The 18,547-nt window shown below is 42.1% G+C and overlaps 1 protein-coding gene across 1 annotated transcript in view; it reads left to right on the top strand.

Annotated features, from left to right (window-relative positions):
* Positions 1 to 18,547, top strand: part of LOC149983097 (xaa-Pro dipeptidase-like) — a 57,276-nt gene that overhangs the window by 13,394 nt on the left and 25,335 nt on the right. The window contains exons 2-5 of the mRNA XM_090239458.1: positions 1,735 to 1,796; positions 2,446 to 2,490; positions 5,243 to 5,318; positions 11,862 to 11,908. Coding sequence (XP_090095584.1) covers positions 1,735 to 1,796; positions 2,446 to 2,490; positions 5,243 to 5,318; positions 11,862 to 11,908 — 230 coding nt within the window. The remainder of the gene's footprint in view (positions 1 to 1,734; positions 1,797 to 2,445; positions 2,491 to 5,242; positions 5,319 to 11,861; positions 11,909 to 18,547) is intronic.

Here is an 18,547-nt window from a genome sequence, read left to right as displayed (position 1 = left end):
ACGGAGGTGACAGTGTTTCCTAGCCTCAGTGCAGTGGGCAGCTGGGAGGAGGTGTTCTTATTCTCCATGGACTTTACAGTGTCCCAGAACTTTTTGGAGTTTGTGGTACAGGATGCAACTTTCTGTTTGAAAAAGCTAGCCTTTGCTTTCCTAACTGCCTGTGTATATTGGTTCCTAACTTCCCTGAAAAGTTGCATATCACGGGGGCTGTTCGATGCTAATGCAGAACGCCATAGGATGTTTTTGTGTTGGTCAAGGGCAGTCTGTTCTTAGTTCTACATTTTTTGAATGGTGCATGCTTATTTAAGATGGTGAGAAAAGCACTTAAAAAATAACCAGGCATCCTCTACTGACGGAATGAGGTCAATATCCTTCCAGGATACCCGGGCCAGGTCAATTAGAAAGGCCTGCTCACTGAAGTGTTTTAGGGAGCGTTTGACAGTGATGAGGGGTGGTCGTTTTACTGCGGACCCATTACGGATGCAGGAAATGAGGCAGTGATCGCTGAGATCCTGGTTGAAGACAACAGAGGTGTATTTAGAGGGCAGGTTGGTCAGGATAATATCTATGAGGGTGCCCGTGTTTACGGATATAGGGTTGTACCTGGTAGGTTCCATGATAAATTGTGTGAGATTGAGGGCATCTAGCATAGACTGTAGGACGGCCAGGGTGTTAAGCATATCCCAGTTTAGGTCGCCTAACAGTACAAACTCTGAAGATAAATGGGGGGCGATTAATTTACATATGGTGTCCAGGGCACAGCTGGGGGCTTTGAGGGGTCTATAACAAGCGGCAACAGTGAGAGACTTATTTCTGGAAAGGTGGATTTTGTAAAGTAGAAGCTCAAACTGTTTGGGCACAGACCTGGATAGCATGACAGAACTCTGCAGGCTGTCTCTGCAGTAGATTGCAACTCCACCCCCTTTGGCAGTTCTATCTTGGCGGAAAATGTTGTAGTTGGGGATGGAAATTTCAGAATTTTTGGTGGCCTTCCTAAACCAGGATTCAGACACGGCTAGGACTGCAGGGTTGGAGGAGTGTGCTAAAGCAGTGAGAGAAAAAAAACTTAGGGAGGAGGCTTCTGATGTTAACATGCATGAAACCAAGGCTTTTACGGTTACAGAAGTCAACAAATGATCGCGCCTGGGGAATAGGAGTGGAACTGGGGCCTACAGAGCCTGGGTTAACCTCTACATCACCAGAGGAACAGAGGAGGAGTAGAGCTACAGAGGACCTATGATGCCGTTTCCAACATAAAGCTGGGAGTTCTACCAACTTTGGTAACACTCAATGCAACACTTGATACTTCACAACATAATGGCATGCCTTGGTATGCCTCTACCATCAACTAATCCCATTTTATTGTAACATGTAGATGCTGTCAATTCAATCAATGTGGGTCTGTTAGATCAGAAATGACCACAGAGTTTACTGTCATCATGCTGTATCTCTTACCAACATGCTGCACACTTTTCAATATACTGGGTGTGTCATTCAGTATTAACATACAAATTGCTTTGTCTTAATGAACTGCAGGTCCAACACGTACGACCATTATTTTGTTGTTTAAACAGTCGTTCTCTACAATCTGCTTCAATGTTATTCTATTGGCGTTTCTCTCTAAGCTTGTTGTCATAATTTGGGATGAGTTCATTTTCCTTTTAGACCCAGATAGACAGTAATCGATTACACAGTGTTCTACTCCTGCAGTAGACTGAGACATGTTTTTTCCAGCGTGGACAGATCACAGATAGTGGGAGTACCTGCCGCGAAGCCTCCTTTGAAAGAATCAGCCAGTTCGTTTAATTGGCATCAATTATTCATTAGTGTAATTGTACATTGTTCAGCGAGGTCGACAGAGTTTTATTACCGACATGCAGTGAATGCTCCTGCATACAGATTGGTTGGTGATTAATTTAATTCTGGAACTAATTCGGTTGACACTGAGATCTTGCTCCTTGCTTGTGAGTTATTAATTCATGGCAGCAACATTATTTTCTGTTCTATTGGCCTTCATTTTTTTCTTCTGTTCTTTTCATATTTGCAAAATGTCCTGTCTGTATATGCGCACACACTTTTATTCACAACATAACCAAGACACTCTTGACATCTTCATTAATGGAAGCCAAATAGAAGTGTGGTGCTTGAGTCAACTGTTCATGCTGTCAGCACAGTGGTGATAATATCTGCAAGTTTGGATAGAACTCTCATTTTATTTGTCTACATCCAAGAGAATTTTAAATAGTCAAACTTTTACCCTTAAACTATGCGTTTTTAGGATAATCTATATAATGCACAGTGAGCTATGTGAGCTTGGAAGCACATTCCTGTACATCTCGAAATGTGTCTTAAATACTTCAAAGGCATTTCTGTGGTATTTCTAATTGTAGTATCTTGGTTGTGTACCTTGATCAACAACACAACCTTTTATGTCTGATATTTCAGACTCCAAGTGAACAACATTGTTCTGCTTCCAGTCATTGTGGGATGGTAAGTTGCAACTAGTTTCTGTTTGCTGCACTTTCACTCTCTGAGATTCTGCAGTGTTAACTGTGATAATTTGAAGATTGAAACACTTCTAAAATGACAGACATGCTCATTATCTCTGATTAATCAATTAATGTCTGATTGTTTGACAGAAGTTGAATTTTAAAAATGGTGCATAAAACTCGAAACTGAGAAAAATCCAAATATTGCTTTGATAAAATACTGAAATGCTGCTTTGATAAAATATTAAATGAACAATAATGAATCCTTTTTAATTGAAACTTCATAGAGAAATGTAATCTCTTTGGACCCTCTGTGTAATTCTGGAAAGAGTGGGAGGTTATGTAGTCTGATGTAATAAAGTATAACAGAGTAACTGCATCATTCAACTCTCTTTCAGCTTTCATGTTACCTTTCTTTTGTTTTTGACATAATGATGTTTTGTAGGAGGTAGTTTTTCATCAGAACATATCCATCCTGTTATAGATCATTTTTTATATTGGCTACCACTATTTAAGAAGTTTTCTTTGAAAAAAGTATTTGTGAAGGACATTCAAGACCTATTTCTGAACTGTTGGGGGTCAATTGAAAAGCTTTCATCTCTTAGACTTCCATCTTCCAGACCATCAGGAGGACTAGCTGCATCTTGGAGACGTTTAGATTTTTTTGCTGAATTTGACCTGTAATGTAGTTTGAATCTGCAGGCGCTAGTACCCTTTTATGATTATGTTCATGGCGTGTTAGATACAGTAGGTTGTGTGTGATCAAAGGCCAGGCAAATTATAAGGAATAGTTAATGGTCAAGCTATGAAACATCTCCATCCTCAAATTTCCTCTTTAAGCCTCACTGCCATTTCAAATGACTTTCTACATCTCATTTGGTGCATATTGTTTTATTCCATATACTGTAGAAAGATCTGTCCATACGCCTCTTGATTGCACCCCTTGAACTATAAAAACAGGTTCATCAGGTCATTTGTGTTGGTGCTCCTTCTATGAATTTAGATGGCCCAAAACTGAAGCTCTGATTTTAAAGTGTCAAACTTCCTCCCCAGTCCCTCTTAAACATGATACTTTGTTACAAATGCTAAGATATCTATGCATAGTCACTTTACCTACATGTACAAATTCATTAGATTACAAATGACCTCAACTAACCTGTACATTGACTCGGTACCGGTACCCCCTGTATATAGCCTCGTTATTGTTATGCAATTGTATTGTGTTACTTTTTATTTTATTTTTTACTTTATTTTATTTAGTAAATATTTTCGTAACTCTATTTCTTGAACTGCTTAGTTGGTTAAGAGCTTGTAAGTAAGCATTTCACGGTAAGGTCTATCTATACATGTTGTATTCGGCGCATGTGACAAATAACATTTGATTTGATTCTGCAGTTTTACCAAAATGTCTCTCTGTTGTAATTTTATTAACCAAAATGAAATTTAAATGTCACCTTTTGTATAACCACTATAGTTTAAGTCAATAAAAACATAGTGTTAGTTCTAGAGCATCTTTACTCTCAGACCCACCAGTGAGACAGCAGCCATCGCAGCATCAGCCTCCTGAGGTAATTGTGTTTATGCTGTCAGAAGCAGTGCTTTTCCCTGGGCTGTTTTTGGCCTCCCAGGCAGAGCCCTAAGCCAGCCTTCTCAGCTGTAATGGTCTTCGTGCTTGTCTGGCTGCCCCTGGCATTAGGCTCAGACCTTTACCTCTATAGGAAGACGGTTCATTATGGCTACACTCCTCTCTGCTGCAAACTTTCCATTTCTTTCTCTCCTTGCTCATTACCAAAGAGAGTTCAAGGGCCTTACCGTCCTGATGAACTGACATTTTCTCAAATGAGCTAAATCACCATTCAGGCACGTCTCCTAGGGGAAATGATAGAAATCATATTTTTATGCATGAGAGTTTTTGTGTAACCTAGGCCTTTTTGAAGTAATACATATTTACCAGTATGATGTGTGTTAGTTTGAGGGGTTCATTAAGGACATGAAATGTAACACCCCATTAGAATAGTTCTGTCACAGTGCTCTGTAGAATATCCACCCGTAACCATTGGTTACTGCTTATTTTCTTATGTGGAACTATTTTTGTAAAGTCTTATTAGTCTACTGTGGCCGTTTCACTCTGAGTCATCTGAGGTGGTGACTACATCTCTAACATGAAGAGAATCATTAAGACATAAATGGTGGTAGAAACCATGACCAAGAATAGAATCAGAAAAACACCTCACTAACAAGATGGTAAGAAGCTGATTTCCCTGTGAGCATGTGTGTGTGTGTGTGTGTGTGTGTGTGTGTGTGTGTGTGTGTGTGTGTGTGTGTGTGTGTGTGTGTGTGTGTGTGTGTATCAGCAGTGAGGAAAGGATGAGTAATGTGAGTGTTAGCTGAATTCATTATACACCTGTTTATTGAAGTTTCACCTCAACATCAACATGCTGTGAACAGATGAGCTTTCGTATCACTTTTTCTATCTCAGCCCCCACTCTAACACACACACACACACACACACACACACACACACACACACACACACACACACACACACACACATACACACACACACACAGCTTTGGCTTTCTTGGTGGTACTGTTGCCTCTGGCTGGGTGCTATACTGCAGACCTAGATAATGTATGTTTGTGCATGATAAAATATAGTAATCTACACCTGGCATGCTAACGTTAAGCAGTTGATCTAATCTAATGAACATAGAGAAGAGGCCCTTGACTCCTTGTTCCTTCTCTTCCTGCAGCCGGCTGACTAAGACTGACATGGAGCTGGAGGTTCTGCGATACACTAACCGGATTTCCAGTGAAGCCCATAAAGAGGTAAAATCCTGCAGGACAGACAGACATACCTGCCACAGGGGGAGAAGGAGCTCCAGATTCTGGCTCATCTCATTTTCAAAGGGAGGTGATCTGTGCATTTTGGATATGGGATGTCAGGATATTCTGAGGTACAGCATTCAGCCTATGAAGATGTTCTAAATTCAGAAGAAAGTTTACAGCCTGCTAGCAGTAAACAGACGTGAACGCACTATAGAGTCTTTATTTTGTATTTTTTTATTTCACCTTTATTTAACCAGGTAGGCTAGTTGAGAACAAGTTCTCATTTACAATTGCGACCTGGCCAAGATGAAGCAAAGCAGTTCGACACATACAACAACACAGAGTTACACATGGAGTAAAACAAACATACAGTCAATAATACAGTAGAAAAATCGGTAGGATGGTCAGTTTTACGAGGGTATGTTTGGCAGCATAAGTGAAGGATGCTTGGTTGCGGAATAGGAAGCCAATCCTAGATTTAACTTTGGATTGGAGATGTTTGATGTGAGTCTGGAAGGAGAGTTTACAGTCTAACCAGACACCTAGGTATTTGTAGTTGTCCACATATTCTAAGTCAGAACCGTCCAGAGTAGTGATGCTGGATGGCCGGGCAGGTGCAGGCAGCGATCGGTTGAAGAGCATGCATTTAGTTTTACTTGTATTTAAGAGCAGTTGGAGGCCACGGAAGGAGAGTTGTATGGCATTGAAGCTCGTCTGGAGGGTTGTTAAGCATGTTCCAGTTTAGGTCACCTAGCAGCATGAGCTCTGAAGATAGATGGGGGGGCAATCAGTTCACATATGGTGTCCAGAGCACAGCTGGGGGCAGAGGCTGGTCTATAGCAGGCGGCAACGGCGAGAGACTTGTTTTTAGAGAGTTGGATTTTTAAAACTAGAAGTTCAAATTGTTTGGGTACAGACCTGGATAGTAGGACAGAACTCTGCAGGCTATCTCTGCAGAAGATTGTAACACCGCCCCCTTTGGCCGTTCTATCTTGTCTGAAAATTTTGTAGTTAGGGATGGAGATTTCAGAGTTTTTGGGGTCTTCCTAAGCCAGGATTCAGACAAGGCTAGGACATCCGGGTTGGCAGAGTATGCTAAAGCAGTGAAAAAAACAAACTTAGGGAGGAGGCTTCTAATATTAACATGCATGAAACCATGGCTATTATGGTTACAGAAGTCATCAAAAGAGAGCGCCTGGGGAATAGGAGTGGAGCTAGGCACTGCAGGGCCTATATTCACCTCTACATCACCAGAGGAACAGAGGAGGAGTAGGATAAAGGTATGGCTAAAAGCTATGATAACTGGTTGTCTAGAAGGTCCGGAACAGAGAGTAAAGGAGGTTTCTGGGGGCGATAAAATAGCTTCAAGGTATAATGTACAGACAAAGGTATGGTAGGATGTGAATACAGTGGAGGTAAACTTAGGCATTGAGTGATGATAAGAGAGATATTGTCTCTAGAAACATCATTGAAACCAGGTGATGTCATCGCATGTGTGGGTGGTGGAACTGAAAGGTTGGATAAGGTATATTGATTGAGCAGGGCTAGAGGCTCTACAGTGAAATAAGCCAATAAACACTAACCAGAACAGCAATGGACAAGGCATATTGACATTAAGGAGAGGCATGCTTATCCGAGTGATCATAAGGGTCTAGTGAGTAGTGAGGTTGGGATGGGACCAATCCAATTGGCAAAATAGATGTAGTTATAGTGACCCAAGAAAATTGTCTTGATGCTACTCTATACAGATTACATTGGTTGTATGTACTAGGACTGTAAACATAAAGTACTGTAAACTACAAAGATAGCCTACATAGCTACATACAGTATCTCAGGCACCAATTCCCACCTTGCAACTACTGGGAACATCAACCACCAGGCACTCTAGTGTGAACCTAAAAGGCTTAGCCATCCCATATCCATGCAACATGGCAGGATCATGGTATTATCTCCCATTCTACACAGGCTTGTAGTAATAAAAGCAAACACTACAATGAGGACGATTCATACAGTCCCTCCTAACAGTCAAGCTGGGTAAACCCTGGTCCCATTAAGAAAAAGGTGTCTAGAATGGTTGGGGTTCAAATCTCTACCCTCCATACACTCTCTCGTGTTATCCAGGAGAGAGTGTATTCTCAGTTTTCTCAGAGAAGTGCAGTGCAGTCAAGGAGCAGAAGTGAAATGTGCCTTTGGAAGCTTTAGAGTAATTGATTCATCCAGATTGATGGTCACATACTGTAATGGAAAGAAAATAATTGCTAGCAGTGAATTCAAATATGAAAGGAGTTTATTCTAGGAAATGCAATATTAATGCACTTGTTGGCTTTTTATTGGCAAAATAAATTAAGAATGTGATGACAAATAGATATTGAGTTGGGTTGTCATCTTGGCTCCAAAATAACAAATACAAATTGAGCCTGACGACTCCTCTTGATCAATGGAAAACAATTTGATGTTGAAATCTCTAGGTAGTATTTCCCACAATGGATGAAATACTGGAAGAATATTTCATTAATTATCTCAATTCTATCAGAATACAATACCCATAGTATATTCTAAAAGTAATAACAAGGGGAAAAGATTCCATATTTAGACAGTTAAAGTTCAAGTTAAATGTTCTTCCAGTCTCCTTTTCCTAATACATGCTGGATATACCCCAAATGTATTCCACTGCTCTGCAGGAAATGTGTCCACTGCCCCATCACGTGTAGGGGTGTCCTTGACAGACAAGGCCAATCGCTGCTCCACCTTGAGCAGCCTGAGGCGCTGAATCTGCTTTGTGGTGCCATTTTCTGCAATAAAGCCATTGATGTATATTCACTGACATTGGTCTTCATAAGTGGCAGTAAGGACTTATAAAGACAAATACCTCTGCTTTCCTGCCGGCCGCTATTCTCTCCTTTATTGCTGCATACCCTCTGAGAGGTACAGGACTCTGGAGGCAACAATGAAGGTAAAGCAAATGGATACTGAATGCAGAAATTCATTTAAAAATCCAATAGTGTTATGGTTTCAATACAGGGGCATGGCTTACCGAGTGCCGGTGCTGTTGGATTCATATGGTTTCAATACAGGGGCATGGCTTACCGAGTGCCGGTGCTGTTGGATTCATATGGTTTCAATACAGGGGCATGGCTTACCGAGTGCCGGTGCTGTTGGATTCATATGGGTTCAATACAGGGGCATGGCTTACCGAGTGCCGGTGCTGTTGGATTCATATGGTTTCAATACAGGGGCATGGCTTACCGAGTGCCGGTGCTGTTGGGTTCATATGGTTTCAATACAGGGGCATGGCTTACCGAGTGCCGGTGCTGTTGGGTTCATATGGTTTCAATACAGGGGCATGGCTTACCGAGTGCCGGTGCTGTTGGGTTCATATGGTTTCAATACAGGGGCATGGCTTACCGAGTGCCGGTGCTGTTGTATTCATATGGTTTCAACAGAACTGGTCAAACTGCTCTAGAGAATTAGCACTCAGTCCAACAGGGGAAATCTGAGTGGAACTAAAAACCTGACAGAGCTTTGTTAAGATGCAGCATGTCAATGGGTAAAGGCCAGGTCTTAGGCAGTGTCATTAATTCATGCAGTCATATTAAGTCATTAACATCATACCTAATGGTCTCTCTCGTTGCATCTTACTTAATTAAATAACCATATTAGAAATGTGTAATATTTCCACGTAATTACTTAGTTAGCCTAAATCCGCCTGTCTGTTTAATTGAACATTAAGTTTCGCAGAGAACAAACGCTATTGGGCATTCTGGGTAAACAACTAAATATAACTAACCGGAAGCAGTTAATCAGCTCCCTTGCCCCTATACTGTAATATTAATTATACTGTTATAGTCTTGGAATGCGATGTGAATTATTGTATATTACTCTTCCAGTCATGAATGTTAAAACAATGTGTAACAGAGCAATATTATTTTTTTAAAGAAGGAAAGGCACAGGTCTTATTTTACTATTCACATGACATACAGCATTTGGACATTCAGTGTGTCTACCATGCAGGTGATGCAGGTGAAACCAATATACCACTGTTGAAATTGATTTTAACTGAGTTAATTGAACAGTGTAACAAAATGCACTGATGTTGCATCTATTGGCCAACAGGGAGGATGTTTTACTCTGGAGCCCCTATATTCTGTCTCCAGCTGAGGGATGATGTGTGCTCTGTCCCAAGGCCTCCTCAGTCTTATCAATCTGACTAGAGGAGGGCTGTGCAGCCGTTTGGTCCTTGGTCCTGCTTGATGAGAGGGCGGTGTGCAGAAAGATGTTAAAGGCTCTGGGCTGAGGAATACTGACACTATTAACGATGTAGTGTATTATAACAGGATCCAGATGTGACGTTGTCCCACTTCCACTTGGAGCTCTTGCACTAAGTCCATATTGGATGGAGCTAGGAGGATTCGGTGACACGTTTGGCTGCAGTGTCCTTCACTGTTGTTTTCCCATTCCACTGCTCGCTCTGATGATGTAATTTGTCATAATAGAAGAAGCTACTACAGCTCAATGGTAAGAGCACCGCCGCATTTCAACATCATTCTTAAAAATAATGTTATAGTTTTCTTTGTATAATCTTTCCTGTCATTTATCCTTTTGGACATCTGAAGGCAGCCAAACTTTTTTGTGTATAATTTAATAATAATTAAGCAATAAACTTCCTTTCTTCACTGGCATAACTGTTTAATGAGGCAAATTATTTCCTGGGATGAAAATGTCAAAGTGTGAGTAGGGTGGAAGAAAACCCATTTACATGTACTAGTATGCTTCTCTGCTCTGCCTGCTCTGCCTGCTCTGCCAAGGTGACTGGCTTCAGTTGGACTTGACAGGGTCAGCCTTCCTGAGCACTGTCTTCCTCCTGGGACGTCATTAAATTTCTGTTCCCAGCACCTGAGCCTCTTTGACGCCTCTGGTCACGTCCCTCCCTGACTCCCTGCTCTATGATGTGATGTCCTCGTTCCGTGACCCCGGCTCAAATTGAAATCAAGAGTTTCTCCAGAGGCTAGTCCTTCAGTGTTGTGGAGTCTATGGAGAGATCTTGCTGGCTGTGTCAGATGGCCAAATAAAACAGGCCTTTTCCAGATCATTGCAACGCTTGCCCTAGATTATTATAGTACCATATCACAGATAGGTTGTGTTCAGTAGGCACGAAATGGAAGAAAACAGAGTAAAGCAGGGAGGTAAATCTGAAAATGTCCAGTAAGAAACATATTGTAATGACCTGGCTAGATCGTAAAGGAACAATTGTCCAAACAGAGGATTGAGTTTACGAATTCACGGTTTATTAACCCAACTCCACATAGGCTACTGTTTGGCCGTAGCCCATGGCAAATAAATGAAGGATACCCCTATAAAACAACCGTGACATTCTCTTGTGAAGACCAGACGTAAGAGAGAGAACTATGGCTAAACATGGCATTCCTGTGGTTGGCAGATAGCAGGTTGACTGGCATGTCGGACCCCGCTAACACTGGGTACTGGTAAGTACAAAACAACCAACAAACAGCATAACACATAACACACAACTGTCTACAGTTGTGTGTTATGTGTTATGCTGTCTGTTGGTTGTGTTGTCGCTACATTGTGTTATAGTTTTCTTAAGCATGGCCCTGAGTACGTTGACTGCAGATTTGTTCTCTTGTTCTGTGCATGTGCATGGCTAGTGTTTCCTTCTGCTACCCGGCTGAAGCATTTAGTGAAACATGTTTCTATTGACCTGTAACACTGTAACCTTTTAGCTGTGTTACACTGCAGACTATGTCAGAGGGGACAACACAACATTTCCAACTTTCAAATGAAACAACACAATTGAGCTGATATTGAATTTCGTGTCTAGTGAGACTACAAATACACATCAGTAATTTGTGTTTGTCTTCGTTCCTCATGATGTCTTGAGGGCTTGAGTTAGAGTGGCACACATAGTATTGGTCTTGACAGTCTCTACGGTATAGGCCTGTAGCATTTTGTCTAGTCCCTGGCAAATAGAGTACCGGTATATGGAGGCACATTTAGTTCTCCCATTTGGAAGGTAAAACGCCTGAGAACTAACTATACCAGATGTACAGCAGTACACATTGCACTGCCACATCATACCAAGTGTTATCTTGACCCACACTTCCTATTATAACTTGCTATTATCTTGGCTAAGACGCTTAATCCATGAGTTTGAATAAGTGGCTCTTAACTGTTCAAATCGCCTGCAATTGTGAATAATCTCCCTTGTCCCTGAAGCATAATTTTCCTTTCTGTCAGACAGTGAGTTTTTGGGGACTTGAGTAGATGACACTTATCTTATCACATGGACTCAATAGCATGTAATTTGCAGGCTATTGCACCTCATTTTTCAATCCAGAATGAAACACTCCCACAACCGCCCTCACCTCTCACAGTGTAGGATGGATGAATTACAACAGTGAATAGAAAATGTGCACGATTAGCCTTTAGCCACAACAGCAATTCCTTTAAAGAGAACAACAAGTAGTTCTCTACAATTTTTCACAAACACAGACAAAATAAAGTGATGATGTCATTTCTCTTCAGATAATGAAGCATGTGAGACATGGACAGAAAGAATATGAAATGGAGAGGTGAGAATACATGTTGTCTGTATATGTCACTGTGTGTACAGTAACATGTACTGTAAAATACAATTCTTTAAACACATCTTAGTGTGACAATACACTGTTAAGAAAATCTATTGTTTGGCCAGAGGGTTTGGCCTTCGCACTGTACTGTCTGCCCTTAAAGGTGATGGTAAACCAGTATGTTCCTGATCTATCAAGGTGTGTTCCTCTGGCTGAATTACATTCACAGCACTGCTGATAAGACGTCCTACTTCCCTCCCTACTGCCCATCCCTACACCAGTTCACTGAAATCTATTTGGCCCCTAAAAACAAACTGAGATAAGCCGTGGTGCTTTGTGTTCCATCTTGATGGGATTCTTCAGACTCTGGACACTGTCAACGGAAAAGAGATAGAAAGGCCAGGTCTGTGTCGGAAATGGCACCCTATTCCCCATATAGTGCTATGGACCCTTGTCAAAAGTAGTACACTATATAAGGAACAATGTACCATTTTGGACGCAACCCTGGACTGAGTTTGAGCTGCTGCAGAACACAAATGGGAGTTTATAGTACATAGTTGTATAGGTGTCCTGTCTGACTGCACTGCTGACCAGACCACTCAGACTCATCTCACTGCTGTGAGACTGACCTGCTTTTCTTTCGGACATTATTCTTGGAGATTCCAGACAGTCTGGGGAAAGGAAAGCTTGGGCTGTGTGTGTGTAGGTGTGTGTGTTGGAGTATGTAAAAATATGATTGTTCCTGTGACCAAATCCCTTTCCCTAGCATTATGCCCATCTACCTGTCCACTGTTTGGTCTGGCTGGGGACAGCAACAGCTTCTCCTGAGTACTTTGGCTTGAGGGTCTGTGATGTTTATATGAGACACTTAACAAAGCTCTGCTGACCTTACTCCCAACATCCCAGTCCTCTCATCAGTCTCACTCTCAGCCTCCATGACATCATCATATTAGCTATAGATGGGGGATGCTTCTCTAATGTCTGTGCACTAATCAGTACAGTGAGAGGATCTGACAGAACAGGTGCAGGTAGTGGAGAAGGAGGAGGTATTGTGTCTGAACACATCAAGGCAAGACTGCTTTGGCTGCAGGGCTGGCAGAGAGGTCACGCAAGGCTCTATCACTGAGGAATGCTCAGTGACAGAGGGAAAGAGCCAGTGACCCAACACTCACAGTGTCCACACACCATCACCCACTCTCACATACCTCCTCCCCCTGGCCTCCACCTACTACACAAAAACCTCTGGAGTCCACTGCTGCATTCACAGGCTACTGTGACAGAAGTAGCCTCTAGAATCCTTCACAGGGATAATGATGGCAATATTTCTGCATCATCGACAAACAAAGAGCACTCTCTGCAATTTTGAAAACGTTTTTATAGAGGCCTAGAAACTGTAATTAATTAATTAACAAGATAATAAAGTATTCATTTTAAGTAAGGAATTAATATGTTTTAACATAGTTTTTGCATGGTGGGGAGTGGCGGGACGTGTATTATCCATTGGGATTCAATCTGTCAGGATTAGTGAGCAATTTTATTAATTGAGTTTTGTTGCAGTGAGCCAGAGGCTCTTAACAGCCAACAATGCTGCACATTATTTTGTAAGTCATTATTTATTTCAGTACTGTTATGAAGGATGGTTTTGAATAATTATTACCCCTAGATTGGATTTCCCCCCTGTGCAGACAGTGCTGGTGTCCTTGCTTGAAGTTTGAGTTTGATTAGTGACGTTATCCATCTTCAAATCAAACCCGTCTTCCAGTATCTATGCAGTGGCATTGTAATGGCTGGAATGGAATAAATGGAACGGTATAAAAAACATCAAACAGATGGGAACCACATGTTTGACTCTGTTCCGTTTATTCTATCCATTACAATGAGTTTGTACTCCTATAGCTCCTCCCACCAGCCTCCTCTGGTGTATTTATCTCTCCACAGAACAGTGATTTAGGAAGAGGTGAATGGCGTGTAGGGGACACAGTAATAGAGCACAGCTCCTCTGTGGTGTGTGTGGTGGCAGTAGGGTGATGTCAGGAGCGTGTCAGGGTCTGGCTCAGGGAGGGTTGTCGTGAGATTGGTGATCACGGTCAGGAGGTGAAGGGCAGAAGAGCTGGAGCTGAAAGACAATGAAGATAGGATAAGAGTTGAGCACTCTTATTGCAGTACAAACTACGGGGAAGATTCTGTTGCTTTTTGTCAGCTAGATAAGCGGTTTATTTATTTTTTACAAAGGATCAGTTAGTGAGGTTGATTCACTTTTAATATGACTTTATCTACTTTTTTCATTTAATTAATTGTATAATTCACTTTCCCTTATGTACTCACAGTGCTAGCAGATAAGATGCCAATAAAACGACTTGATTTACTCAATGTTGGGACTTAGTCAATCAATCAAATGTTATTTGTCACATACACATGGTTAGCAGATGTTGATGTGAGTGTAGTGAAATGCTTGTGCTTCTAGTTCCGACCATGCAGTAATATCTAACAAGTAATCTAACCTAACAATTTCACAACAACTACCTTATACACACACAAGTGTAAAGGAATGAATAAGAATATGTACATAAAAATATATGAATGAGTGATGGCCAAACGGCAGAGGCAAGATGCAGTAGATAGTATAGAGTACAGTATATAGATTAGTATATGTTTTGTATCATAGAACTATACTAACCTAAATACTGGTATACAGACAAATATCTGGGTTTTAAGCTTAGACTTGAAAAAACAAATATTTCAGGATTAAAATGGTTATATTGATTCTCTCTGAGGGGAAAACAACCCTGCTATTCTGGTCTTTTATTACTAAAAGCTACACTTAATAGATTTTGGTCTTGCTTTCACTGAGAAGCTAAACTGCAGCAAAACTGTGGGGGGAGGCACACGGGGAGATTGGTGGAGTCAGGGTTTAGACCTGAGCCAACTCCCCTGCTTACCATGGGGCGCGTGTGACATCCTGCGCCAGCTCTACGCACGGTATTCCCAGGTCACCAGCACAACACAGTGTGGCCTGTGCCAGCCCCCGCACTTGCCGTGCTACAGGGGGTATTCAGTCAGGACGTGTTGTGCCAGCTCAACACTCCAGACCTCCAGTGCGCCTCCACGGCCCAGTATATCTTGCGCCGGCTCTACGCACTATGCATCCAGTGCGCCTTCATAGCCCAGTGCGTCCTGTGCCAGCTCTACACACTCACCGAGTTAAAGTGGGTATCCAGCCAGGACGCGTTGTGGCAGATCCACGCACCAGGCTTCCAGTACGTCTACTCAGTCTGGTGAGACCTGTTCCGGCTCCACTTACGAAGCCTCCAGTGATGATCCATGGCCCGAAGCCTCCAGTGATGATCCATGGCCCGAAGCCTCCAGTGATGATCCATGGCCCGAAGCCTCCAGTGATGATCCATGGCCCGAAGCCTCCAGTGATGATCCATGGCACGAAGCCTCCAGTGATGATCCATGGCCCGGAGCCTGTAGTGATGATCCAGGGAAAGGAGCCTCCAGCGACGGTCCCCTATCCGGAGCCTCCAGCGACGGTCCCCAGTCCGGAGCCTGCAGCGATGATCTACGGTTCGAAGGTCCCGGCGACAATCCCTGCATCAGAGGCGCCACCGAAGTGGGGGGAGCCTCAAGCGGAGCGGGGTCTGTGTCCCGCACCAGAGCCCCCACCGAGAGTGGATGCCCACCCGGACCCTCCCCTATAGGTTCAGGTTTGCAGCCGGAGTCCGCACCTTTGGGGGGGGGGGGGGGGGGTACTGTCACGCCCTAACCTTAGAGATCCTTATTATCCTCTATGTTTGGTTAGGTCAGGGTGTGACTCGGGTGGGAAAGTCTATATTTTCTATTTCTTTGTTTTTGGCCGAGTGTGGTTCCCAATCAGAGGCAGCTGTCTATCGTTGTCTCTGATTGGGAATCATATATAAGTTGTCATTTTCCTTTTGGGTTTTGTGGGATCTTGTTTTCTGTTTAGTGTCTTAGCCTGACAGAACTGTGCGCTTTCGTTTTCGCTTTTGTGATTTTGGTTGAGTGTTTTTTTAATAAAAGTATCATGAACACTTTCCACGCTGCGCTTTGGTCTACGCTTCCTACCAACGAGAGCCGTTACACTGTGCTTATTCATACCAGTGATAAATACTTCTAGAATGAAAGAAAAGGGGGAGAAAGAGGCAGAGCTTTTTTTTTTTTATAGAATAGGTCTCTCTCTCATACTACTGCTGATAGACCACTTCTGTCTCAAAGAAAGAACAGTATCAGATCTCCAGTTAGGGAGGCAGCCATGAGCCTGGAGGTAGAGAGAGACAGAGGCTAACTCACCATAGAGCAATCCTCTCTCCTTTCTCCATGCCTAAGGGTAGAGAGGCTAACTCACCATAGAGCTATCCTTTCTCCTTTCTCCATGCCTAAGGGTAGAGAGGCTAACTCACCATAAAGCTATCCTCTCTCCTTTCTCCATGCCTAAGGGTAGAGAGGCTAACTCACCATAGAGCTATCCTCTCTCCTTTCTCCATGCCTAAGGGTAGAGAGGCTAACTCACCATAGAGCTATCCTCTCTCCTTTCTCCAGGCCTAAGGGTAGAGAGGCTAACCCACCACAGAGCTATCCTCTCTCCTCTTCCCCTCGGCTGGACAGCCCAGGTGGCCTTGGAGGGATTTTTGCTCTTATTAAATAAAGGCCTTGTGAATTTAGTGAAAGTTGTCCACTGCTGTTTAGATCACCAGGGAGATGGAAGGACAAAGAATGTGTTCGTTAATGAATAACTCACATTGGTCTCTCCTTCCCAGGCAATAGCTTTCGGAAATGCACAATACAAAAAAATATTAATTTGACCTTGCATGGTAGTTCATTATTAAGGAGGAAAACAGGATGTTGGACACAAGACTCTGTAAGAGTACTTTTGAAATAGTCACACAATATTGAAAAGCCATTGAAAGGGATTGGAAAGTTATTTTCAGGACATCATCCTCATGTCCTTCACTCTCAATGGACCATTATGCTCTACCATGTCTTTCTACTAAGCACTCGTATGTGACTCATCTCGTCAATCTTTTAAGGCGCTCCAAATTGCATTTTAACAAGGTCAAGAGAAAATATATAAATAATAGGATTTTGATAATCATTTTTAATCCCGCTCTGTTGTAACACAAATATATGTTGTATTTGTTCATTTAGATTTGATCAATCTCATTGGCTGGAGAATAAATTGTTTTGGTCCCCTAAACTCCCCACAGAAGGATTAACACTCCTGCGTTGTACAAATACCAGATCAGAACCAAGTTGTAATGAGCCTGTGTGATTGGACAAGGAAGTGTAGGATCTTTATCCCAGTATGCTTTAGGTCAATTTCAGGGAAGTGTGACCAGAGGATTGGTTCCTCAGGGAGCAATTACTGTAGGCCTCACTAAAGAAAGTTGGGATGGGAGATGGTCTGGAAGGTGTCAAACAATGCCATAACCCCTTGTCGGCTGTAAGCGTATTGGCCCTACTCCAGATAGGAGAGTAAATCCATTTGAATTCAACCACTTTTTGACAGCACCCCGTTCAATTTGAACAAAACCTTCCATACATATTTGCCCATTGTAGAAGTGCTCAGAAAGGGACTTTTTGGACCTGAATGCCAAAACATTCAAGATAAAGGTGCTCAATTTTGACCTATTTTGCATACTCCACCATACCATGAGACATCCATGTCTTCAGTACTGGAAACATATCATTTAAAGCTTACCAACAGGGTTGTCAAACTATTTAATAATTTCTTGAAATGTTTTTTAGTAAAACATTTTTTTAATTTAACCTCAAACTTAAATTATCTTAAAACTCAGATTTTTTGCATGTTCTCATATGTTATAGCATAGACCCTGTTCTTCTGAGGTTTATGTGTTTTGCCCGCCATCGTTTGAGACACAACATGCTCTTGAACGTCACCACAAAATAAAAAACACCTGGTCACATAATTGGGGCCAGTGGTTAGAGCGTTGGGCCAGTAACCGGAAAGGTTGCTAGATCAAATCCCTGAGCTGACAAGGTAAAAATCTGTCGTTCTACCCCTGAAGAAGGCAGAATAAGAATTTATTTGACTTGCCTTGCTAAAAAAATAAAAACAAATCTGTCCATGCGAACTACAAGGTTTAGATAGCTAGTGTTTGTAGGATCTTAATTTGAGCCAGTTTGATACAGCAGGAAAATAATCCTGGTGCAACAGAAAATGTGGATAGTAATTCATTTACATTTTTGTAGGCATTGATACATTCAAGTCTGAAATGTCAAAGTGTAAATTACAAACTTCAGGAGCCTTTTTAAACACTACAAGTTTTACTTTTCCTGCAACAGGGTGATCAAATTAAGATCCTACATCTGTACTTACCTAGCTAAAAAACATTAGCTGACATAGGATAGTTGATCTACAGGAAATGTATGACAGGTTATTAATAGCTCAAACTAAGGTATTTCAGTGACTGACATAAGAAGAGGAAAACTGCACATGTACTACACATTTTAAAATGGAAAATTGTGCATTCTACTATTACTTTCCCATCCACCCTATAGCCCAGTTGTTTTATTCATCGTGCAGAATAAAAACCTTTCTACTGAAGGTGTCACGCCTGCTCCTTCCCTCCGGAGTACGACGTCACCAGAATAACCACCAGT

The sequence above is a fragment of the Oncorhynchus mykiss genome, chromosome 6, assembly GCF_057628025.1.
Source record: "Oncorhynchus mykiss isolate SJ-2025 chromosome 6, ASM5762802v1, whole genome shotgun sequence".
NCBI lineage: Eukaryota > Metazoa > Chordata > Actinopteri > Salmoniformes > Salmonidae > Oncorhynchus > Oncorhynchus mykiss.
This window is presented reverse-complemented; position numbering and strand designations above follow the sequence as displayed.